At 42.5% G+C, this 27,297-nt stretch overlaps 1 protein-coding gene across 1 annotated transcript in view; it reads right to left on the minus strand.

The window, feature by feature from the left end:
• The window catches only part of LOC139422644 (ephrin type-A receptor 5), a 178,725-nt gene that overhangs the window by 46,682 nt on the left and 104,746 nt on the right, over positions 1 to 27,297 (minus strand). The window contains exons 6-9 of the mRNA XM_071173794.1: positions 15,686 to 15,810; positions 15,044 to 15,046; positions 14,819 to 14,978; positions 11,185 to 11,290 (exon numbers count right to left, since the gene is read on the minus strand). Coding sequence (XP_071029895.1) covers positions 11,185 to 11,290; positions 14,819 to 14,978; positions 15,044 to 15,046; positions 15,686 to 15,810 — 394 coding nt within the window. The remainder of the gene's footprint in view (positions 1 to 11,184; positions 11,291 to 14,818; positions 14,979 to 15,043; positions 15,047 to 15,685; positions 15,811 to 27,297) is intronic.

Consider the following 27,297-nt stretch of genomic DNA (forward strand, 5'->3'; position numbering starts at 1 on the left):
ACTATATAACCAGTAGAATACTATATAACCACTAGAATACTATATAACCACTAGAATACTATATAACCACTATTATATTATATAACCACTATTATACTATATAACCATCATTAAACTATAGAACCACATTACACTATATAACCACTAGAATACTTCATAACCACTATAATATAGAACCACATTACACTATATAACCACTATTATACTATATAACCACTATTATATTATATAACCACTATTATACTATATAACCACCATTAAACTATATAACCACATTACATTATATAACCACTAGAATACTATATAACCACTATTATACTATATAACATCTATTAACCTATATATCCACTATATAACCACTAGTATACTATATATCCACTATATAACCACTATTGTACTATATAGCCACTATTATACTATATAACATCTATTAACCTATATATCCACTATATAACCACTAGTATACTATATATCCACTATATAACCACTATTGTACTATATAGCCACTATTATACTATATAACATCTATTAACCTATATATCCACTATATATCCACTAGTATACTATATATCCACTATATAACCACTATTGTACTATATAGCCACTATTATACTATATAACATCTATTAACCTATATATCCACTATATAACCACTAGTTTACTATATATCCACTATATAACCACTATTGTACTATATAGCCACTATTATACTATATAACATCTATTAACCTATATATCCACTATATAACCACTAGTATACTATATATCCACTATACAACCACTATTGTACTATATAGCCACTATTATACTATATAACATCTATTAACCTATATATCCACTATATATCCACTATTTTATTTTATTTATTTTTATTTTTTTATTTCACCTTTATTTAACCAGGTAGGCAAGTTCTCATTTACAATTGCGACCTGGCCAAGATAAAGCAAAGCAGTTTGACACATACAACGACACAGAGTTACACATGGAGTAAAACAAACATACAGTCAATAATACAGTTTAAACAAGTCTATATACGATGGGAGCAAATGAGGTGAGATAAGGGAGGTAAAGGCAAAAAAAGACCATGGTGGCAAAGTAAATACAATATAGCAAGTAAAACACTGGAATGGTAGATTTGCAGTGGAAGAATGTGCAAATAGAAATAAAAATAATGGGGTGCAAAGGAGCAAAATAAATAAATAAAATAAATACAGTAGGGAAAGAGGTAGTTGTTTGGGCTAAATTATAGGTGGGCTATGTATAGGTGCAGTAATCTGTGAGCTGCTCTGACAGTTGGTGCTTAAAGCTAGTGAGGGAGACAAGTGTTTCCAGTTTCAGAGATTTTTGTAGTTCCTTCCAGTCATTGGCAGCAGAGAACTGGAAGGAGAGGCGGCCAAAGAAAGAATTGGTTTTGGGGGTGACTAGAGAGATATACCTGCTGGAGCGTGTGCTACAGGTGGGAGATGCTATGGTGACCAGCGAGCTGAGATAAGGGGGGACTTTACCTAGCAGGGTCTTGTAGATGACATGGAGCCAGTGGGTTTGGCGACGAGTATGAAGCGAGGGCCAGCCAACGAGAGAGTACAGGTCGCAATGATGGGTAGTATATGGGGCCTTTGGTGACAAAACGGATTGCACTGTGACGACTGCATCCAATTTGTTGAGTAGGGTATTGGAGGCTATTTTGTAAATGACATCGCCAAAGTCGAGGATTGGTAGGATGGTCAGTTTTACAAGGGTATGTTTGGTAGCATTAGTGAAGGATGCTTTGTTGCGAAATAGGAAGCCAATTCTAGATTTAACTTTGGATTGGAGATGTTTGATATGGGTCTGGAAGGAGAGTTTACAGTCTAACCAGACACCTAAGTATTTGTAGGTGTCCACGTATTCTAAGTCAGAGCCGTCCAGAGTAGTGATGTTGGACAGGCGGGTAGGTGCAGGTAGCGATTGGTTGAAGAGCATGCATTTAGTTTTACTTGTATTTAAGAGCAATTGGAGGCCACGGAAGGAGAGTTGTATGGCATTGAAGCTTGCCTGGAGGGTTGTTAACACAGTGTCCAAGGAAGGGCCAGAAGTATACAGAATGGTGTCGTCTGCGTAGAGGTGGATCAGAGACTCACCAGCAGCAAGAGCGACCTCATTGATGTATACAGAGAAGAGAGTCACCCCCATAGAGACTATATAACCACTATTGTACTATATAGCCACTATTATACTATATATCCACTATATAACCACTATTGTATTATATAGCCACTATTATACTATATAACCACTATTATACTATATAACCACAGTTATATTATATAACCACTAGTATACTATAAATGCACTATATAACTACTATTATACTATATAACCACTGACAATACTACATAACCACTAGTATACTATATAACCACTATATAACCACTAGTATACTATAAAACCACTATTACACTATTGTCGTGTCTTTGGCTATGCCGGATTATGTGATATGACATGCTATTCTATAAAATAATTTCTCCGTAATTAATATTACCTGATTGAGCTAATCATGTAAATGTAATTAACTAGAGTCGGGGCACCATGAAAGAATATTTATAAAGCTGTTATCTTCCGAATAAACTCTTAAAGACCTAGTAATATTTTACATCAATAGCAGTCAATATTAATAGTCATCTTAATTCAGTCTCATCTGAAAGTTGTAAATTATTGGTTATCTTCACGAACCCTGGCTAACAAGTTGAATCAGCAATACAAAATTGGGTTTAATTATGTATTTACTAAATACCTAACTAATCACACAGAATTACATATACAGATAATTAATCATACCTTGATTACAAATTACGTCATAAAGGAAAACGTCCCTAGCGGGCGGAACAGATATGACAGCTTGTTAAACAAAGGAAAAGGGCTGGGTTTGAGTGAAAGAGTGGGAAGACTGAGGAACAAAGGGAAGAAGCTGCGCTATAGTAAATACAGTATCTTATGCATTCTAAATTATCGCCCCTTTGGAAAAGGAAAATGCAATAAATATTTACTCTGAGCTGCGCTTCGGTAGGTTGGTGGTAGATGAAAGGCCGTATTGCCAAACCGAGTCCTTTGAAGAATGTCTCTGGTGGTCAATTGGATACGTTGTAGTAACGTTGTTGTGTGATATACAGGATACTCTGTCTGTTCCTTCCTATCCCTCGTTTGCATCTGCTGTTTCTAACTCAACGGCTAGGAGGTATCACTTCTGTGATGAATAAGAGTTCAAAGTTCATACCATTCGCAACCAAAGCTCACGCTGAGGTTGGCTTAGTTCTGTAGTTGACATGTTAGTCCTTTTAACGCAGAGGCTGCAGACCTCACGTACTTGGAACAGGTGGTTCAATTTTCGTCAAGGGCTTATATAGTGGATCGAGAAAAGGGGTGTGTTTCATAGTTTACAACCTGTCTCTTCACGTGGGCGAGCCGCTGAGTTGGGCCTAATTCACTCATGATAACCCATTTCTCACATTTTAGAAGCTAAAATCACATTTCATCCCATCATGAATAATTTCATATTCAAACACTCTGATGTGTAGACTTTCCACTGTAGAGTTTATGTAATCTTATCATTGATGAGAATGTCTCAGATGACAACCGAACTGACATCATATTCATTAAGTACCACCGCATATGTTCAATTGTTCGGATTACCAGAATATAGTTAATTTCCCCCCACCTTCTGATGTTCCCAGAATCTCTATGTTAACCAAGGGGTTTTCAAATGTCACATCAGTAGGGTAGAGAGAGGAAAAAGGGGGGAAGAGGTATTTATGACTGTAATAAACCTATCCCCAGGCCATAGTGACTATTATACTATATAACCACTATTATACTATATTTTATATTTTTTAACCTTTATTTAACTTGGCATTTTTAATTTTAATTTTACCTTTATTTAACTAGGCAAGTCAGTTTAGAACAAATTCTTATTTTCAATGACGGCCTAGGAACAGTGGGTTAACTGCCTGTTCAGGGGCAGAACGACAGATTTGTACCTTGTCAGCTCGGGTATTTGAACTTGCAACCTTTCGGTTACAAATCCAACGCTCTAACCAAATTGGCTCTGTTCAGGTGGAATATCAGACCAAGCCCATTCTACTGCAGGTTGGGGTGAACCACTCTGAGACTGCTCTAAAGAATACCTTTCTCCTAGGTTACCCCTGGCTAGCGCTACATAACACATTTGTTTTCTAGTCCACGGTACACCTACTAGACTGGGGTAAGGACTACCAGAGTAAATGTCTAAGACCCTCCACCAAGGCCCTCACCGTGTCCTCCTGCATCCATTGAAGACCAAAACCTTTTTTGCTATCCATCCCAATTACTTCGACCTCTGGGGGGCCTTCAGTAAGAACCAGGCCGCCACACTTCCCCATCACCTTTACGACTGTGCCACAGAACTCGTATCTGGTGCCCTCCCGGGTTGGTCTGTACTCCCTTTCAACCACTGAACCAGCAGTCATGGACATTTACATACGGGAGTCACTGGAGGCAGGTTTCATTCAGCCCTCTACATCCCCTGCTGGTGCAGGGTTCTTCTTCAAGGGTAAGAAGGATGGAGGCCTGCATCCTTGCATCAACTTCAGAGGGCTGAACCAGATTATCATCAAGAATCGTTACACCTGATGTCCTCTGCATTGGAGTAGGACCAAGGGGCCCAATTCTTCACCAAACTGGACCTCCGCAATGCTTACAATCTGGTGATAATCAGGGAGGAAGATGAGTGGAAGACCGCCTTTAACACCCCTAGTGGCCACTATGAGTATATAGTCATGCCCTTCGGCATGACTTCGGCACGGCATGAGATCCACGTATATCCAGATTTCCTTCCTGGGTCACATTATCTCTACCGCAGATGGACCCCGTGAAGAGTGAGGCAGTTTCCGACTGACCCCGTCCAACCTCACTCAAGCAGGTCCAGCGGCTCCTCAGGTTTGCCAATTTTTACAAGCATTTTATACACAACTTGAACTAAATACGGTGCTGGTAAACTGAATATGGTGGTGACGATCTGAATATGGTGCTGATGATCTGAATATGGTGCTGATGATCTGAATATGGTGCTGATGATCTGAATATGGTGCTGATGATCTGAATATGGTGCTGATGATCTGAATATGGTACTGATGATCTGAATATGGTGCTGATGATCTGAATATGGTGCTGATGATCTGAATATGGTGCTGTTGAACTGAATATGGTGCTGATGATCTGAATATGGTGCTGATGATCTGAATATGGTGCTGATGATCTGAATATGGTGCTGATGATCTGAATATGGTGCTGATGATCTGAATATGGTGCTAATGATCTGAATATGGTGCTGTTGAACTGAATATGGTGCTGATGATCTGAATATGGTGCTGATGATCTGAATGTAGTGGTGATGATCTGAATATGGTGCTGATGATCTGAATATGGTGCTGTTGAACTGAATATGGTGCTGATGATCTGAATATGGTGCTGATGATCTGAATATGGTGCTGATGATCTGAATATGGTGCTGATGATCTGAATATGGTGCTGATGATCTGAATATGGTGCTGATGATCTGAATGTAGTGGTGATGATCTGAATATGGTGCTGATGAACTGAATGTAGTGGTGACGATCTGAATATGGTGCTGTTGAACTGAATGTAGTGCTGATGATCTGAATATGGTGCTGTTGAACTGAATATAGTGGTGACGATCTGAATATGGTGCTGTTGAACTGAATATAGTGGTGACGATCTGAATATACATACACGATGATACTGCTGTTGTAAATCAATACATCTACGATGATACTGCTGTTGTAAATCAATACATCCATGATGATACTGCTGTTGTAAATCAATACATCCATGATGATACTGCTGTTGTAAATCAATACATCCATGATGATACTGCTGTTGTAAATCAATACATCCACGATGATACTGCTGTTGTAAATCAATACATACACGATGATACTGCTGTTGTAAATCAATACATCCACGATGATACTGCTGTTGTAAATCAATACATCCACGATGATACTGCTGTTGTAAATCAATACATCCATGATGATACTGCTGTTGTAAATCAATACATCCATGATGATACTGCTGTTGTAAATCAATACATCCATGATGATACTGCTGTTGTAAATCAATACATCCACGATGATACTGCTGTTGTAAATCAATACATCCATGATGATACTGCTGTTGTAAATCAATACATCCATGATGATACTGCTGTTGTAAATCAATACATCCACGATGATACTGCTGTTGTAAATCAATACATCCACGATGATACTGCTGTTGTAAATCAATACATCCACGATGATACTGCTGTTGTAAATCAATACATCCACGATGATACTGCTGTTGTAAATCAATACATCCACGATGATACTGCTGTTGTAAATCAATACATCCACGATGATACTGCTGTTGTAAATCAAGACATCCATGATGATACTGCTGTTGTAAATCAATACATCCATGATGATACTGCTGTTGTAAATCAATACATCCATGATGATACTGCTGTTGTAAATCAATACATCCACGATGATACTGCTGTTGTAAATCAATACATCCACGATGATACTGCTGTTGTAAATCAATACATCCACGATGATACTGCTGTTGTAAATCAATACATCCATGATGATACTGCTGTTGTAAATCAATACATCCATGATGATACTGCTGTTGTAAATCAATACATCCATGATGATACTGCTGTTGTAAATCAATACATCCATGATGATACTGCTGTTGTAAATCAATACATCCATGATGATACTGCTGTTGTAAATCAATACATCTAGCTTTACCACTCTGACATCGCGGATGTGGAGTACAGCTCCGCTGGTATGTGGTGTTGTGCAGAGGGCGGCAGCTCCCGTCTCTGTTAGTTCACTTTTCCAACCTGGCTAGTATTCTCTGCCAGACTCCTGTCTTACGATGGGATCACCATCTCACACTGTTCTGGTCTTTCTGCGACGAGGCTCAGGCATCTGAGGCGGAGGCTCGAATCAAATTAAGACTCTTCGTCAGCAACATTGCAACATCAATGTCAAACTCGATATCTGATCCCCTATCCGACTCCAAATCATGTAAATTCTGCGTCCATTCGTTTGATTCGGCTTGCCGTTGTGAACTACACACATGTAGTATGATGTACTCCGTGTCTGATTTGACTCTCTGAGGGGAAATTATCTTCAAATTCCAGCCTGTCATAATAAATTAATTAGAATGCCCACAACGCCCACAAATCTTTCTCATCTTTCCACTATTGTTCTAAATTCAATCAACCTCTTCTTCTTCATCATTCAGATAATTCAAATTCAATTGTGATGTCAAATCACATGCTCAATTATCAGGTTCTATCTGATTTCTATCACCCAATCATTCACCCGACATTGACTATGTGAGGAGAGAGACATTTTAGCGCCTGGGTACCAAAATCCTTCTGCACATTAGTTACTCATTTCAGGAAGATAGGTGAAAATCGCACATCACTACTTCACAGGAGAGGCATTTGAACTTAAACATATTTTTTTGGGGGGGGAGCAGAAATGCCTTTCTGAAACATGTGATATTAATGTGCCTTAATAACAAGCTTGTATGCAATCTGTAAATATGAATAAACGTGTTAAATTACCAGCCTAGTTGGTTTAGCCACGGAAAAAGCCAGGGGCGGGTTTTCCCGGGGGGGCTTTACTTGGCTCATCGTGCACTAGCGACTCCTTGTGGCAGGCCGGATGCTTGCAGGCTGACCTCAGTCGTTAGTTGAACAGTGTTTCCTCCGAAAACATTGGGCTACTGTGTGAGGGATCGGCTATATTTTAAGTGGGGCTACTGTGTGAGGAATCGGCTATATTTTAAGGGCGACATCTGTGTGAGGGATCCGCTATATTTTAAGGGTGACTACTGAGTGAGGTATCGGCTATATTTTAAGGGGGACTAGTGTGTGAGGGATTGGCTATATTTTAAGGGGGGCTACTGGGAGGCCAAAGATCTATCTAAAGTACTGAGGGCAAGGCTATGGCAGGATGGGATTTATCTAAAGTACTGAGGGCAAGGCCACAGCTAAGGGAAGATGGGATCTATCTAAAGTACTGAGGCCAAGACTACCGCAGGATGGGATTTATCTAAAGTACTGATGCCAAGAATACGTCAGGATGGGATTTATCTAAAGTACTGTAGCCAAGACTATGGCAGGATGGGATTTATCTAAAGTACTGAGGCCAAGGCTATGGCAGGATGGGATATATCTAAAGTACTGAGGCCAAGGCTATGGCAAGACGGGATTTATCTAAAGTACTGAGGCCAAGACTATGGCAAGATGGGATTTATCTAAAGTACTGAGGCCAAGACTACGGCAGGATGGGATTTATCTAAAGTACTGAGGCCAAGACTACGGCAGGATGGGATTTATCTAAAGTACTGAGGGCAAGGCCACAGCTAAGGGAAGATGGGATATATCTAAAGTACTGAGGCCAAGACTACGGCAGGATGGGATTTATCTAAAGTACTGAGGCCAAGACTACGGCAGGATGGGATTTATCTAAAGTACTGAGGCCAAGACTACGGCAGGATGGGATTTATCTAAAGTACTGAGGCCAAGACTACGGCAGGATGGGATTTATCTAAAGTACTGAGGCCAAGACTACAACAGGGTGGGATTTATCTAAAGTACTGAGGCCAAGACTACGACAGGATGGGATTTATCTAAAGTACTGAGGCCAAGACTATGGCAGGATGGGATTTATCTAAAGTACTGAGGCCAAGACTACAACAGGATGGGATATATCTTATGGAGATACCTAGCATGTTGCAGTTACTCCTCTAGAGGCAGGAGTATAGGTACTCTCTCTTATCTCGCTCTTTATCTCTGGAATTCTAAATGGGGAACCTGACAGGCTTAAATTGAAAGGTTGCATCTCGGTTCAACGATACTGAGTGAAACAGAGAACATAACATCTCCACAAACAGCCCAGAGGAGAAGAGAAGCGCGATCACTTATTTCATAGTGACTATTAGTATTATTGTTGTCAGCAGCAGGCCAGTCATAGTGACTGTTGGTATTATTGTTGTCAGCAGCAGGCCAGTCATAGTGACTGTTGGTATTATTGTTGTCAGCAACAGGCCAGTCATAGTGACTGTTAGTATTATTGTTGTCAGCAGCAGGCCAGTCATAGTGACTGTTAGTATTGTTGTTGTCAGCAGCAGGCCAGTCATAGTGACTGTTAGTATTGTTGTTGTCAGCAGCAGGCCAGTCATAGTGACTGTTAGTATTATTGTTGTCAGCAGCAGGCCAGTCATAGTGACTGTTAGTATTGTTGTTGTCAGCAGCAATGCAAAGTAACCTGTGTAGCGTGCGAGAAACAGGATATTGTCTCCTCCTCAGCTTCCTGTGAGGGTATTGTGGAACATCCATAGAATAGAATGACAGAAATCATCATTGTATTTGTATGAGAACAGCCCCATCCTCCCCATGCCGTAGCCTTCACACACCAGACACATGGTAAAGCCTGTTAGTTCATCAGCTAACATAACACAACATGTCCAGAGTTACCTAAAACACTTAGAGACAGAGACACAGACAGGGACAGGGCAGGGGACACATACAGGGACAAGGCAGGGGACAGAGACAGGGACACAGACAGGGACAGGCAGGTACAGAGACAGGGACAAGGCAGGGGACACAGACAGGGTCAAGGCAGGAGACGCAGACAGGGACAAGGCAGGGGACACAGACAGGGACAAGGCAGGTACAGAGACAGGGACAAGGCAGGGGACAGAGACAGGGATACAGACAGGGACAGGCAGGTACAGAGACAGGGACAAGGCATGGGACACAGACAGGGACAAGGCAGGGGACAGAGACAGGGATACAGACAGGGACAGGCAGGGTACAGAGACAGGGACAAGGCAGGGGACAGAGACAGGAACAAGGCAGGGGACAGAGACAGGGACACAGACAGGGACAAGGCAGGGGACAGAGACAGGGACAAGGCAGGGGACAGAGACAGGGACAAGGCAGGTACAGAGACAGGGACAGGCAGGGGACAGAGACAGGGACACAGACAGGGACAAGGCAGGTACAGAGACAGGAACAAGGCAGGGGACAGAGACAGGGACACAGACAGGGACAAGGCAGGGGACAGAGACAGGGACAGGCAGGGGACAGAGACAGGGACACAGACAGGGACAAGGCAGGTACAGAGACAGGGACAAGGCAGGGGACACAGACAGGGACAAGGCAGGTACAGAGACAGGGACAAGGCAGGGGACAGAGACAGGGACACAGACAGGGACAAGGCAGGGGACAGAGACAGGGACAAGGCAGGGGACAGAGACAGGGACAGGCAGGGGACAGAGACAGGGACACAGACAGGGACAAGGCAGGTACAGAGACAGGGACAAGGCAGGGGACACAGACAGGGACAAGGCAGGTACAGAGACAGGGACAAGGCAGGGGACACAGACAGGGACAAGGCAGGTACAGAGACAGGGACAAGGCAGGGGACAGAGACAGGGACACGGCAGGGGACAGAGACAGGGACAGGCAGGGGAAAGAGACAGGGACACAGACAAGGCAGGTACAGAGACAGGGACAAAGACACAGACAGAGACAGGCGGGAGACAGAGACAGGGACACAGACAGGGACAAGGCAGGGGACAGAGACAGGCGGGAGACAGAGACAGGGACAGAGACAGGGACAAGGCAGGGGACAGAGACATGGACAAGGCAGGGGACAGAGACAGGGACAAGGCAGGGGACAGAGACAGGGACAAGGCAGGGGACACAGACAGGGACAAGGCAGGTACAGAGGCAGGGACAAGGCAGGGGACAGAGACAGAGACAGGGACAAGGCAGGGGACAGAGACAGGGACAAGGCAGGGGACAGAGACAGGGACAAGGCAGGGGACACAGACAGGGACAAGGCAGGTACAGAGACAGGGACAAGGCAGGGGACACAGACAGGGACAAGGCAGGTACAGAGACAGGGACAAGGCAGGGGACACAGACAGGGACAAGGCAGGTACAGGGACAAGGCAGGGGACAGAGACAGAGACAGGGACAAGGCAAGGGACAAAGACAGGGACAAGGCAGGGGACACAGACAGGGACAAGGCAGGGGACAGAGACAGGGACACAGCCAGGGTGAAAGAGATATCTTACCTTCCACTAAGCAGTAAGCCAGTCACCAGGGCCAGTAGAATAACCCCTACAGTGATGGCCACAGCGACGATGGGGAACTGAGACCGGTCACTGGATGCAGCTACTGCTGGGGTATGGCAGACTGTTAGTGGGGAGGCTGACACATTACAGTCTATGGAGGTCCTATACTAAACAGTCTACGTACGTCAAAAACTAAACAGTCTATAGGTCCTATACTAAACAGTCTATATAGGTCCTATACTAAACAGTCTATATAGGACCTATACTAAACAGTCTATATAGGACCTATACTAAACAGTCTATATAGGACCTATACTAAACAGTCTATATAGGACCTATACTAAACAGTCTATATAGGACCTATACAAACAGTCTATATAGCACCTACACTAAACAGTCTATAGGTCCTATACTAAACAGTCTATATAGGTCCTATACTAAACAGTCTATATAGGTCCTATACTAAACAGTCTATATAGGACCTATACTAAACAGTCTATATAGGTCCTATACTAAACAGTCTATATAGGACCTATACTAAACAGTCTATATAGCACCTATACTAAACAGTCTATAGGTCCTATACTAAACAGTCTATATAGGTCCTATACTAAACAGTCTATGTAGGTCCTATACTAAACAGTCTATATAGGACCTATACTAAACAGTCTATATAGGACCTATACTAAACAGTCTATATAGGACCTATACTAAACAGTCTATAGGACCTATACTAAACAGTCTATATAGGACCTATACTAAACAGTCTATATAGGTCCTATACTAAACAGTCTATATAGGACCTATACTAAACAGTCTATATAGGTCCTATACTAAACAGTCTATATAGGACCTATACTAAACAGTCTATAGGTCCTATACTAAACAGTCTATATAGGTCCTATACTAAACAGTCTATATAGGTCCTATACTAAACAGTCTATATAGGACCTATACTAAACAGTCTATATAGGTCCTATACTAAACAGTCTATAGGTCCTATACTAAACAGTCTATATAAGACCTATACTAAACAGTCTATATAGGTCCTATACTAAACAGTCTATATAGGTCCTATACTAAACAGTCTATATAAGACCTATACTAAACAGTATATAGGTCCTATACTAAACAGTTTATATAGGTCCTATACTAAACAGTCTATAGGTCCTATACTAAACAGTTTATATAGGTCCTATACTAAACAGTCTATATAGGTCCTATACTAAACAGTCTATATAGGTCCTATACTAAACAGTCTATATAGGACCTATACTAAACAGTCTATAGGTCCTATACTAAACAGTCTATATAGGCCCTATACTAAACAGTCTATAGGTCCTATACTAAACAGTCTATATAGGTCCTATACTAAACAGTCTATAGGTCCTATACTAAACAGTCTATATAGGTCCTATACTAAACAGTTTATATAGGTCCTATACTAAACAGTCTATATAGGTCCTATACTAAACAGTCTATATAGGTCCTATACTAAACAGTCTATATAGGACCTATACTAAACAGTCTATAGGTCCTATACTAAACAGTCTATATAGGTCCTATACTAAACAGTCTATAGATCCTATACTAAACAGTCTATATAGGTCCTATACTAAACAGTCTATATAGGTCCTATACTAAACAGTCTATATAGGACCTATACTAAACAGTCTATAGGTCCTATACTAAACAGTCTATATAGGTCCTATACTAAACAGTCTATATAGGTCCTATTCTAAACAGTCTATATAGGACCTATACTAAACAGTCTATATAGGACCTATACTAAACAGTCTATAGGTCCTACAGTAAACGGTCTATAGGTCCTACAGTAAACAGACAGGGACAAGGCAATACTAAACAGTCTATAGGTCCTAAACTAAACAGTCTATAGGTCCTACAGTAAACAGTCTATAGGTCCTACAGTAAACAGACAGGGACAAGGCAATACTAAACAGTCTATAGGTCCTATACTAAACAGTCTATATAGGTCCAAAACTAAACAGTCTATAGGTCCTATACTAAAGAGTCTATATAGGACCTATACTAAACAGTCTATAGGTCCTATACTAAACAGTCTATAGGTCCTATACTAAACAGTCTATATAGGACCTATACTAAACAGTCTATAGGTCCTATACTAAACAGTCTATATAAGACCTATACTAAACAGTCTATAGGTCCTATACTAAACAGTCTATAGGTCCTATACTAAACAGTCTATATAGGACCTATACTAAACAGTCTATAGGTCCTATACTAAACAGTCTATATAAGACCTATACTAAACAGTCTATATAGGACCTATACTAAACAGTCTATATAGGACCTATGCTAAACAGTCTATATAGGACCTATACTAAACAGTCCATATAGGACCTATACTAAACAGTCTATTTTGGTCCTATACTAAACAGTCTATATAGGTCCTATACTAAACAGTCTATATAGGACCTATACTAAACAGTCTATATAGGACCTATACTAAACAGTCTATATAGGACCTATACTAAACAGTCTATTTTGGTCCTATACTAAACAGTCTATATAGGTCCTATACTAAACAGTCTATATAGGACCTATACTAAACAGACCTATATAGGTCCTATACTAAACAGTCTATAGGTCCTATACTAAACAGTCTATAGGTCCTATACTAAACAGTCTATAGGTCCTATACTAAACAGTCCATATAAGACCTATACTAAACAGTCTATATAGGACCTATACTAAACAGTCTATATAGGACCTATGCTAAACAGTCTATATAGGACCTATACTAAACAGTCCATATAGGACCTATACTAAACAGTCTATTTTGGTCCTATACTAAACAGTCTATATAGGTCCTATACTAAACAGTCTATATAGGACCTATACTAAACAGTCTATATAGGACCTATACTAAACAGTCTATATAGGACCTATACTAAACAGTCTATTTTGGTCCTATACTAAACAGTCTATATAGGTCCTATACTAAACAGTCTATATAGGACCTATACTAAACAGACCTATATAGGTCCTATACTAAACAGTCTATAGGTCCTATACTAAACAGTCTATAGGTCCTATACTAAACAGTCTATATAAGACCTATACTAAACAGTCTATATAGGTCCTATACTAAACAGACATATATGCCTGGTGTAATCATGCAATATATTTTCCGGGGAGGCTTTACACAGATCAATGCTTTACACAGAACAAGGCTTTACACAGATCAATGCTTTACACAGAACAAGGCTTTACACAGAACAAGGCTTTACACAGAACAAGGCTTTACACAGAACAAGGCTTTACACAGATCAATGCTTTACACAGATCAATGCTTTACACAGATCAAGGCTTTACGCAGAACAAGGCTTTACGCAGAACAAGGCTTTACACAGAACAAGGCTTTACGCAGAACAAGGCTTTACGCAGAACAAGGCTTTACACAGAACAAGGCTTTACGCAGAACAAGGCTTTACACAGAACAAGGCTTTACGCAGAACAAGGCTTTACGCAGAACAAGGCTTTACGCAGAACAAGGCTTTAAACAGAACAAGGCTTTACGCAGAACAAGGCTTTACGCAGAACAAGGCTTTACACAGCATGTGTGTATTATCTATTTAAATGCATGACTTACAGTAGGGGCTGGTCTCAAACTCGAAGCGTCGGCTGAATCCTCCGTACCCGGCTGATGTTCTGGCTCTGATCTGGAATATGTAGACTGATGATGGCTTCAGCCCGTCAGCTACGATTTCTGTTTCCTTGCACTTGATGATGGTGTAGCTGGTTTCCTGGTCCTAGGAGAGAGCCCAGAGAGAAAGCCACAAGGATGAATGTGTGTGTGTGCTAACCACTAGGCTACCTGCTACCTTTGTGAGGTTGTGGTATGTAGGTAGCTGCAGGTAATTCTAGGTCGTTTTGTGAGTTTGTAGTATGTAGGTAGCTGCAGGTAATTCTAGGTCGTTTTGTGAGTTTGTAGTATGTAGGTAGCTGCAGGTAATTCTAGGTAGTTGTAGTTAGTTCGAGGTAGTTGTAAGTAATTGTACGTAATTGTAGGTATTGGTAATTCAAGGTAGTTTTGTGAGGTTGTAGTATCTAGGTGGCTGCAGGTAATTCTAGGTAGTTTTGTGAGGTTGTAGTATCTAGGTGGCTGCAGGTAATTCTAGGTAGTTTTGTGAGGTTTTAGTATTTAGGTAGCTGCAGGTAATTCTAGGTAGTTTTGTGAGGTTGTAGTATGTAGGTGGCTGCAGGTAATTCTAGGTAGTTTTGTGAGGTTGTAGTATTTAGGTAGCTGCAGGTAATTCTAGGTAGTTTTGTGAGGTTTTAGTATGTAGGTAGCTGCAGGTAATTCTAGGTAGTTTTGTGGGGTTGTAGTATTTAGGTAGCTGCAGGTAATTCTAGGTAGTTTTGTGAGGTTTTAGTATGTAGGTAGCTGCAGGTAATTCTAGGAAGTTGTGGGTAGTTGCTGATTGTTTGAGGTTGTGCGTTTGAGGGTTAGTTGTACCTTCTCAAAGTATTTGATCTCGTACTCCAGGATTATCCCGTTGGGTCTGTCTGGCTCCTGCCACAACACAGAGATACTGTTCTTCCCAGAATTCCCTTTCCGCACCACACTCACAGGAGACGGGGCTAAAACAGAGGAACAAAGAGAAATAGAACCAATCAATCAAATGTATTTCTAAAGCTCACACACACACACACACACACACACACACACACACACACACACACACACACACATAGCAACATCTCAGACACTATTCTCACTGAACACTAAACCTGCAAACAATACAGGTCGCAAACACAGACACAATGGTATGGATGTCACACATTGTAGTAATGTACACAGAGATCAGGCAAAGGCTAAGAAGCCTTCACTAATGATAAACTACTATCCTATATTGATTAGATGTTTCTCTCCATAATGTATACACAGTATATCATCAGTAGAAGCTTAGAATCAGAGGTGTGGACTCCAGTCACATGACTTGAGACTTGACTTGATAGAAAATAAAATAACTTCAGACTTAACTTGGACTTGGAGCCTCGAAACTCAGGACTCGACTAGACACTGATGATGACTTGAAATGATCTGGCCAGGTTTTGTAATGTTTTGCCATTCATTTTGTGGCACAGAGTCTACGTGGATTGCTCTCCACGCAGCCAGAGACAGTTGCCGCAGTTAAGATCAAAATTGCAAAAAAAAAACAAAAAAAAACATGCAGATTTGAAAGTGAAATGCATACTCAGCCCTCTGATTTGACCAGCAAACTGTCAATCAACACAGGTTGACTGTTGACTTCCGGCGCCGACAGAGATGGCCGCCTCGCTTCGCGTTCCTAGGAAACTATGCAGTTTTTTGTTTTTTTACGTGTTATTTCTTACATTAGTACCCCAGGTCATCTTAGGTTTCATTACATACAGTCGAGAAGAACTACTGAATATAAGATCAGCATCAACTCACCATCAGTACGACCAAGAATATGTTTTTCGCGACGCGGATCCTGTGTTCTGCCTTACAAACAGGACAACGGAGTGGATCCTATGCAGCGACCCAAAAAAACGACTCCGAAAGAGAGGGAAACGAGGCGGTCTTCTGGTCAGACTCCGGAGACGGGCACAGCGCACACCACTCCCTAGCATTCTTCTTGCCAATGTCCAGTCTCTTGACAACAAGGTTGATGAAATCCGAGCAAGGGTAGCATTCCAGAGGGACATCAGAGACTGTAACGTTCTTTGCTTCACGGAAACGTGGCTTACTGGAGAGACGCAATCCGAAGCGGTGCAGCCAACAGGTTTCTCCACGCATCGCGCAGACAGGAAAAAACATCTTTCTGGTAAAAAGAGGGGCGGGGGCGTATGCCTTATGACTAACGTGACATGGTGCGATGAAAGAAACATACAGGAACTCAAATCCTTCTGTTCACCTGATTTAGAATTCCTCACAATCAAATGTAGACCGCATTATCTACCAAGAGAATTCTCTTCGATTATAATCACAGCCGTATATATCCCCCCCCAAGCAGACACATCGATGGCTCTGAACGAACTTTATTTAACTCTCTGCAAACTGGAAACAATTTATCCGGAGGCTGCATTCATTGTAGCTGGGGATTTTAACAAGGCTAATCTGAAAACAAGACTCCCCAAATTTTATCAGCATATCGATTGCGCAACCAGGGGAGGAAAGACCTTGGACCATTGTTACTCTAACTTCCGCGACGCATATAAGGCCCTGCCCCGCCCCCCTTTCGGAAAAGCTGACCACGACTCCATTTTGTTGATCCCTGCCTACAGACAGAAACTAAAACAAGAGGCTCCCACGCTGAGGTCTGTCCAACGCTGGTCCGACCAAGCTGACTCCACACTCCAAGACTGCTTCCATCACGTGGACTGGGAGATGTTTCGTATTGCGTCAGATAACAACATTGACGAATATGCTGATTCGGTGTGCGAGTTCATTAGAACGTGCAGAACAGTCAACCTCACACTCAACGTCAACAAAACTAAGGAGTTGATTGTGGACTTCAGGAAACAGCAGAGGGAACACCCCCCTATCCACATCGATGGAACAGTAGTGGAGAGGGTAGCAAGTTTTAAGTTCCTCGGCATACACATCACAGACAAACTGAATTGGTCCACTCACACAGACAGCATCGTGAAGAAGGCGCAGCAGCGCCTCTTCAACCTCAGGAGGCTGAAGAAATTCGGCTTGTCACCAAAAGCACTCACAAACTTCTACAGATGCACAATCGAGAGCATCCTGGCGGGCTGTATCACCGCCTGGTATGGCAACTGCACCGCCCTCAACCGTAAGGCTCTCCAGAGGGTAGTGAGGTCTGCACAACGCATCACCGGGGGCAAACTACCTGCCCTCCAGGACACCTACACCACCCGATGTCACAGGAAGGCCATAAAGATCATCAAGGACATCAACCACCCGAGCCACTGCCTGTTCACCCCGCTATCATCCAGAAGGCGAGGTCAGTACAGGTGCATCAAAGCTGGGACCGAGAGACTGAAAAACAGCTTCTATCTCAAGGCCATCAGACTGTTAAACAGCCACCACTAACACTGAGTGGCTGCTGCCAACACACTGACACTGACTCAACTCCAGCCACTTTAATAATGGGAATTGATGGGAAATGATGTAAATATATCACTAGCCACTTTAAACAATGCTACCTTATATAAATGTTACTTACCCTACATTATTCATCTCATACGCATACGTATATACTGTACTCTATATCATCGACGGTATCCTTATGTAATACATGTATCACTAGCCACTTTATACTATACTATGCCACTTTGTTTACATACTCATCTCATTTGTACATACTGTACCCGATACCATCTACTGTATCTTGCCTATGCTGCTCTGTACCATCACTCATTCATATATCCTTATGTACATATTCTTTATCCCCTTACACTGTGTACAAGACAGTAGTTTTGGAATTGTTAGTTAGATTACTTGTTATTACTGCATTGTCGGAACTAGAAGCACAAGCATTTCGCTACACTCGCATTAACATCTGCTAACCATGTGTATGTGACAAATAAAAATTTGATTTGATTTGATTTGATTTGAGTGAGCTAACACAGTGGTTATCAAAGTGAAGGAGGTTGTGGGGCATCGCAAGTATGAAACTGAATGGGAAAAATACAGCTTTTTCATACAAAGTTTCACTGGCTACATACGCACTTTATGTAGCCAGTGAAACTTTGTATGAAAAATCTGTATTTTTCCCATTCAGTTTCATACTTGCGATGCAAGTATTCAGACCCCTTCACCTTTTTCCACATTTTGTTATGTTACAGCCTTATTATAAAATGGATTTGAAAAATGAGCATTCTACACACAATACACCATAATGACAAAGCGAAAACAGGTCATTAGAAACGTTTGGATATTTATTAAATTTAAAAAACAGAAATACCCTTTGCTATGAGACTAGAAATTGAGCTCAGGAGCATCCTGCTTCTATTGATCATCCTTGAGATGTTTCTACATCTTGATTTGACCACTTGTGGTAAATTCAATTGATTGGACATGATTTGGAAAGACACACACCTGTCTATATAAGGTCCCACAGCTGACAGTGCATGTCAGAGCAAAAACGAAGCCATGAGATCGAAGGAAATTGTCCGTAGAGCTCCGAGACAGGATTGTGTCGATGCACAGATCTGGGGAAGGGTACCAAAACATTTCTGCAGCATTTAAGGTCCCCAAGAACACATTGGTTTCCATCAATCTAAAATGTAAGACGTTTGGAAACATTGAGACTCTTCCTAGAGATGGTCGCCAGGCCAAACTGAGCAATCGGGGGAGAAGGGCATTGGTCAGGGAGGTGACCAAGAACCCGATAGAGCTCTAGCGCTCCTCTGTGGAGATGAGAGAACCTTCCAGAAGGACAACCATCTCTGCAGCACTCCACCAATCAGGCCTTATGGTAGAGTGGCCAGACATAAGCCACTCTTCAGTAAACGGCACATTGACAGCCCGCTTGGAGTTGTCAAAACGCACCCGAAGACTCTCAGACCACGAGGAACAAGATTTTCTGTTCTGATTGAAGTCTTTGGCCTCCTTGCCAAGCGTCACATCTAGAGGAAACCTGGCACCATCCCTACGGTGAAGCATAGTGGTGGCAGCATCATACTGTGGGGATGTTTTTCAGCGGCAGGGACTGGGAGAGTAGTCAGGATTGAGGGAAAGATGAACGGAGCAAAGTACTGAGAGATCCTTGGTGATCGCTCAGGACCTCCGACTGGGGCGAAGGTTCACCTTCTAACAGGACAACGACGTACCCACCCTAGTTACACCCTGACCTAACCAAAATATATAGAAAAACAGAGATATCTAAGGTCAGGGCGTGACAGCACCCCCCCAAAGGTGCGGACTCCCGGCCGCAAACCTGAACCTATAGGGGAGGGTCTGGGTGGGCATCGACCCTTGGTGGCGGCTCCGGTTCTGGAAGCAGCCCCCCCCCTCCTTACGCTTCTGTGGCTGAAGACTCTAGACTGCAGCTCGTTGCTGGAAGCCCCGGACTGGGGACCGTCGCTGGAGGCCCCGGATTGGGGGCCGTCGTTGGAGGTTTCGGACTGTGGGCCGTCGTTGGAGGTTCCGGACTGTGAAATGTCACCGGAAGCTCTGGACTGGGAACTGTCGCCGGAAGCTCTGGACTGTGGAGGCGCACTGGAGGCCTGATGCGTGGTGCCGGCACTGGTGGTACCGGGCTGATGACACGTGCCTCCTCTCAGCACTCGCCCTGAGGTACAGGACGTACTGGACTGTGGAGGCGCACTGGAGGTCTATAGCGCAGAACTGGCACAACCCTTCCTGACTGGATGCTCACTCCAGCCCGGCAGGTGCAGGAAGCTAGCACAGGACGTACTGGGCTGTGAAGGCGCACTGGAGACCTGATGCGTGGGACCGGTACAGGTGGCACCAGGCTGATGACACGCACCTCAGCACGCCCGCTCTGCAGCGCTCTCAATGCCAGCAACTCTTTCCGGAATCTTGAGCCTCTCACTCGACTCCCTGACTGGCTCCATTTCTTTGGGTTGTCTCTCGAGCTTGCTCCATTGAGCTATCTCCTCGTATCATCGCCGTTCCACTTTCGCTGCCTCTATCTCCTCCTTAGGACGGCGATACTCCCCGGCCTGCGTCCAGGGTCCTGCTCCATCCAGGATCTCCTCCCAAGTCCTTCCTGAACACGCTGCTTGGTCCATTTTTGGTGGATCTTCTGTCACGATCGTCGTATGAGTGAGACCAAGGCGCAGCGTGGTATGGTTACATTCTCTTTTAATGAATGCAACACTTAAAAACAACAAAACCAACGAACGAAACGTGAAGTTATACAAATTAGTACAGACAGGCAACTAAACATAGTCAAGATCTCACAACACAAAATGAGGCAAATGGCTACCTAAATATGATCCCCAATCAGAGACAACGATAAACAGCTGTCTCTGATTGGGAACCAGACACCGCCAAATGTGCTTCAACAAAGAACTGAGTAAAGGGTCTGAATACTTATATAAATTTGATGTTTTTTTATTTTTAACAGATTAGCAACCTTTTCTAGAAACCTATTTTCGCTTTGTCATTATGTGGTATTGTGCTTTTTGACGATACAAAACGATGTAATACATTTTAGAATAAGGCTGTAACCTGTAATCTGAATACTTTTTGAAGGCCTTGTTTTCATAAAATTAGTATGTTATATTTATACCTTCGCCTATTTCTTCTGGTTTCTAACATAGGCCTACAGTACTGGACCAAATCATTGTCAAAAATATATTTAAAATCTAAAATTAAGCAGTCTTGACTGCTGACCACTGACCACCATCATCATTAGTGTGCAATGGACATGCGTCATTCACTCCGGTAGGCTTACATTTATATTAGTATCCACATAAAATTATGTTTTTTACAATGGGGGGCTTTGACACAGCGCCCCCTGTTAGTCATCTAGTGCATATACAGATCATTGACAGCTATAGGATCGGGTGCAGTGCAAATGTCAAAATGTAGTGAAAGAGGATCGCCATAATAAATGTGCAGCTCCAAAAAAAAATGTGGTGATCAAGAAACTGTTTCCATTGATAACCAGCAATGTGACATCAAGCAACAATTGATATGAAAGTGCTTGAAAAACGATCATTTATTTATGAAGCTTGCATTTGGAATTTGTTTTAAAAATGAATTTTTACATAATCAAAATAATGAAAAGGGTTTTCTGGTATCCGCAATAAATACACAGTCATTACGTGTAGAGATACTTTCTTTACTCGATTTGACACAACTCGATTTGACACAACTAGATCTGACACAACTAGATCTGACACAACTAGATCTGACACAACTAGATCTGACACAACTAGATCTGACACAACTAGATCTGACACAACTCGATTTGACACAACTAGATCTGACACAACTAGATCTGACACAACGAGATCTGACACAACTAGATCTGACACAACTAGATCTGACACAACTCGATTTGACACAGCTCTTAGAACGATTTGGACTTGACTCAAGACTAGACACGTTCTACTTGGGACTCGACTTGCGACTTGGACCTTGTGACTTGCGACTTGGACCTTGTGACTTGCGACTTGGACCTTGTGACTTGAGACTTGGACCTTGTGACTTGCGACTTGGACCTTGTGACTTGAGACTTGCTTTTGACTCGAATAATAGTAGCTTAGTCCCACCTCTGCTCAGCATTACTTTAATATTGTGTTGAAAACCTTTGGAATGCATCTCAAAAGCCACATTATTCACTATGTAGTGCACAGTAGTGCTCTGGTCTAAAGTAGTGCACTATATAGGGAATAGGGTTCCATAGGGTTCTGGTCTAAAGTAGTGCACTATATAGGGAATAGGGTTCCATAGGGCTCTGGACTAAAGTAGTGCACTATATATAGGGAATAGGTCTGTGGTCTAAAGTAGTGCACTATATAGGGAATAGGGCTCCATAGGACTCTGGTCTAAAGTAGTGCACTATATAGGGAATAGGGTTCCATAGGTCTGTGGTGTAAAGTAGTGCACTATATAGGGAATAGGGTGTCATTTAGGAATCATTCTTCATCGGTGTGAGGGGAACATCAAAGTTAATTTAATACGTCAAAAACTATTTTGATTAAACAAATTAATCAAAAGGCAATTTAAAGTAAATTCAAAATGATGAAACAAACATTCTCCTCTTGTTTGTTCTACTCCTGATTTAAATGACTTGAGATTATAGTATTTCAACTTCTTCTCATGTTCATGTCCTTACCAGGGTAACATCACCACGTTCTTACCAGGGTAATATCACCATGTCCTTACCAGGGGTAGAGATAATATCACCACATCATTGCTAGAGATAATATCACCACATTCTTACTAGAGATAATATCACCACATTCTTACTAGAGATAATATCACCACATCATTACTAGAGATAATATAGTAGTGATTATGATTTATATTGATATGTTCACACACAATTTATCAGTAAATAACACATGAAATAGCACCCTATACCCTCTACAGTGCCTATATACTTTAGTGCCCTGCCCCATCTGAAATAGCACCCTATACCCTCTACGGTGCCTATATACTGCAGTGCCCTGTCCCATCTGAAATAGCACCCCATACCCTCTACAGTGCCTATATACTGCAGTGCCCTGCCCCATCTGAAATAGCACCCTATACCCTCTACAGTGCCTATATACTGCAGTGCCCTGTCCCCTATGGGCCCTGGTTAAAAGTTTGTTTTAGTAAGGACATCCTTAAATGACATAGTGACAGGCTAGTTCAGAACAATTTCTGCTTTGCAAATTTCAAATTTTCATATATTTAAAATTGTATTTTCTTGAGGACAATCTACAATTCAAATATTTTTGTACTCTGGTTTCATTCTCTATTTTGACACTGCAAAAGCTTTTCACACAAATAAAAAAGACAAAGACAGTATCTTCTCGATCCATTACACATTTCAGAGCAGACATCCATCTAGAGGAAATGAGAGCTCTGTGCTCCTCAGTGGAAGTGTCCAAGTGGAACGGTGAGATAAAGAGCTGTTAAGTAATACTGAAACGATCCCTGAGGTACCAACTTGATAGCTTTGCTGCAACTATACAGCGTTTACATTTCAATAGGTTCACCTAAAACAAAGGAGAAAATAAATCTGTTTCTTTTTTTCTTTCTTCCATCCAGAGAAACTGTATCCCCTCTTTCTGTCCAGACTAAACTATAATCACTCCTATCTTAAAAGCCTGAAACAGTATCCTTAGCTCTCCAATCTCGAGGCATGGGGGAGAAATGGGAGGGAGGGCATGAGAAAATAGGGAAAGAGAGGGAGAGAGAGAGAGACAGAGAAATGGAGATACAGACAGAGAGAGAGAGGGAGATACAGACAGAGAGAGAGGGATATACAGAGTGGGAGATACAGACAGAGAGAGAGAGAGGGAGATACAGACAGAGAGAGAGAGAGGGAGATACAGACAGAGAGAGAGAGGGTGATACAGACAGAGAGACAGAGGGAGATACAGACAGAGAGAGAGAGGGAGATACAAAGAGAGGGAGATACAGACAGAGAAAAGGAGATACAGACAGAGAGAGAGGGGGAGATACAGACAGAGAGAGAGAGGGAGATACAGACAGAGAGAGAGATACAGACAGAGAGAGAGAGGGAGAGAGAGAGAGAGAGAGAGAGAGAGAGAGAAAGGAGATACAGACAGAGAGAGAGGGAGATCCAGACAGAGAGAGAGAGGGAGATACAGACAGAGAGAGAGGGAGATCCAGACAGAGAGAGAGAGGGAGATACAGACAGAGAGAGAGGGATATACAGAGTGGGAGATACAGACAGAGAGAGAGAGAGGGAGATACAGACAGAGAGAGAGAGAGGGAGATACAGACAGAGAGAGAGAGGGTGATACAGACAGAGAGACAGAGGGAGATACAGACAGAGAGAGAGAGGGAGATACAAAGAGAGGGAGATACAGACAGAGAAAAGGAGATACAGACAGAGAGAGAGGGGGAGATACAGACAGAGAGAGAGAGGGAGATACAGACAGAGAGAGAGATACAGACAGAGAGAGAGAGGGAGAGAGAGAGAGAGAGAGAGAGAGAGAGAAAGGAGATACAGACAGAGAGAGAGGGAGATCCAGACAGAGAGAGAGAGGGAGATACAGACAGAGAGAGAGGGAGATCCAGACAGAGAGAGAGAGGGAGATACAGACAGAGAGATACAGACAGAGAAGGAGAGATACAGACAGCGTGAGAGGTAACATCTGTCATCATGAAGTGCTTTGTAAGTCAAGGCCTATATCACCTCCACCCCACCCTTGACCCACTACAAATAATATACAGGTCCACGGACGACGCAATCGACGTTGCAATGCCCACTGCCCTATCCCATCTGGCCAAGAGGACTACCTATGTAAGAATGCAGTTCATTGACTATAGCTCAGCCTTCAACAACATAGTGACCTCCAAGATCGTCACTAAGCTCGGGGCCCTGGGTCTGAACCCCTCCCTGTGCAACTGTGTCCTGTACTTCCTAACGGGTCGACCCCAGGTGGTGAAGGTAGGCAACAACACCTGCGCAACTCTGATCCTCAACACGGGGCTCCCCATAAGGATGTGTGCTCAGCCCCCTCCTGTACTCCCAGTTCACCCATGACTGCGTGGCCATGTATGACTCCAACTCAATCATCAAGTTTGCTGATGACACAACAGTAGTAGGCCTGACTATCAACAGTGACAAGACGGCCCACAGGGAGGTGGTTAGAGCCCTGGCAGAGTGGTGCCAGGATAATTACCTCTCCCTCAATTTCAATAAAACGCAGGAGCTGATCGTGGACTACAGGAGACAGAAGAGGGAGCACACCCCCATCCACATCAGCGGGGCCAACGTTGATAGGGTCAAAAGCTTCAAGTTCCTCGGCGTGCTGCATCCACCATGCTTCACCGTAGGGATGGCTTCCGTCTGGCCACTCTACCATAAAGGGCAGATTGGTGGAGTGCTGCAGAGATGGTTGTCCTTCCGGAAGGTTCTAACATCTCCACAGAGGAACTCTGGAGCTCTGTCAGTGACCATCTGGTTCTCGGTCACCTCCCTGACCAAGGCCCTTCTTCCCCGATTGCTCAGTTTGACAGGTCGGACAGCGCCAGGAAGAGTCCTGGTGGTTCCAATCTTCTTACATTTAATAATGATGGAAGCCACCATGTTCTTGTGATCCTTCAATACTGCAGACATGTTTTGCTACCCTTCCCCAGATCTGTGCTTCGACACAATCCTGTCTCGGAGATCTACGGACAATTCCTTCGACCTCATGGCTTGGTTTTAACCCTGACATGCATTGTCAACTGTTGTGTGCCTTTCCAAATGATGTACAATCAACTGAATGTACCAATTATCAAGTTGTAGAAACATCTCAATGATGATCAATAGAAACAGGATGCACTTGAGCACAATTTCGACTCTTATAGCAAAGGGTCTGAATACTTATGTAAAAAAGGTATTTATGGGGTACTGTGTGTAGATTGATGAGAAAAACATGTATTTCATCCCTTTTAGAATAAGGCTGTAACGTAACACAATGTGGAACAGGTGAAGGGGTCTGAATACTTTCCGAATGTACTGTACATAAACCTCAGAGTATGAAACTCTTTGACATCTTCAGTTCCTGGTTCCTGGCTGGATCACTTTATTCCACGTTCATTAGCAGACGGAACACCTTGGTGCCATGGCGACCGTGGCAACAGGAAGGAACTATGTCATAGAGAGTGTGATCACACACTGGTTCATTACACCTTGCCTCTGATGGGGATGTGTTGTGAGTTGGCAAGTCATATCCTCTGAAAGGGTACAGGGATGTGTTGGCATGGCACCCACGTTCTTCAGATTAGGATGTGTTGACACGGTGTAAGGGGAAAGGGTTCTGAACTGTGCATTGGAAGCAAAAGCAGAGAGCAAGAGAGAGAGCAAGAGAGAGAGCAAGAGAGAGAGAGAGAAATGCCAAGCAGTGTAGCCCTCATCAGTGAGTTTCATAAAGATAAAAATAGCGTAACATTAAAAAAGTAATACTTTTTAGATACAGAAATACATTATTTACATACAGTTAAAGTCGGAAGTTAACATACACTTATGTTGGAGTCATTAAAACTTGTTTTTCAACCACTCCACAAATGTCTTGTTAACCAAACTATAGTTTTGTCAAGTCGTTTAGGACATCTACTTTGTGCATGACACAAGTCATTTTTCCAACAATTGTTTACTGACAGATTATTTCACTTATAATTCACTGTATCACATTTACAGTGGGTCAGAAGTGTACATACACTAAGTTGACTGTGCCTTTAAACAGCTTGGAAAATTCCAGAAAGTGATGTCATGGCTTTAGAATATTCTGATAATCTAATTGAGATCATTTGAGTCAATTGGAGGTGTACCTGTCGATGTATTTCAGGGCATACCTTCAAACTCGGTGCCTCTTTGCTTGACATCATGTGAAAATCAAAAGATATCAGCCACGACCTCAGAAAGAAAATTGTAGACCTCCACAGGTCTGGTTCATTCTTGAGAGCAATTTCCAAACGCCTGAAGGTAC

Source organism: Oncorhynchus clarkii, chromosome 12 (assembly GCF_045791955.1).
Source record: "Oncorhynchus clarkii lewisi isolate Uvic-CL-2024 chromosome 12, UVic_Ocla_1.0, whole genome shotgun sequence".
NCBI classification, from domain to species: domain Eukaryota; kingdom Metazoa; phylum Chordata; class Actinopteri; order Salmoniformes; family Salmonidae; genus Oncorhynchus; species Oncorhynchus clarkii.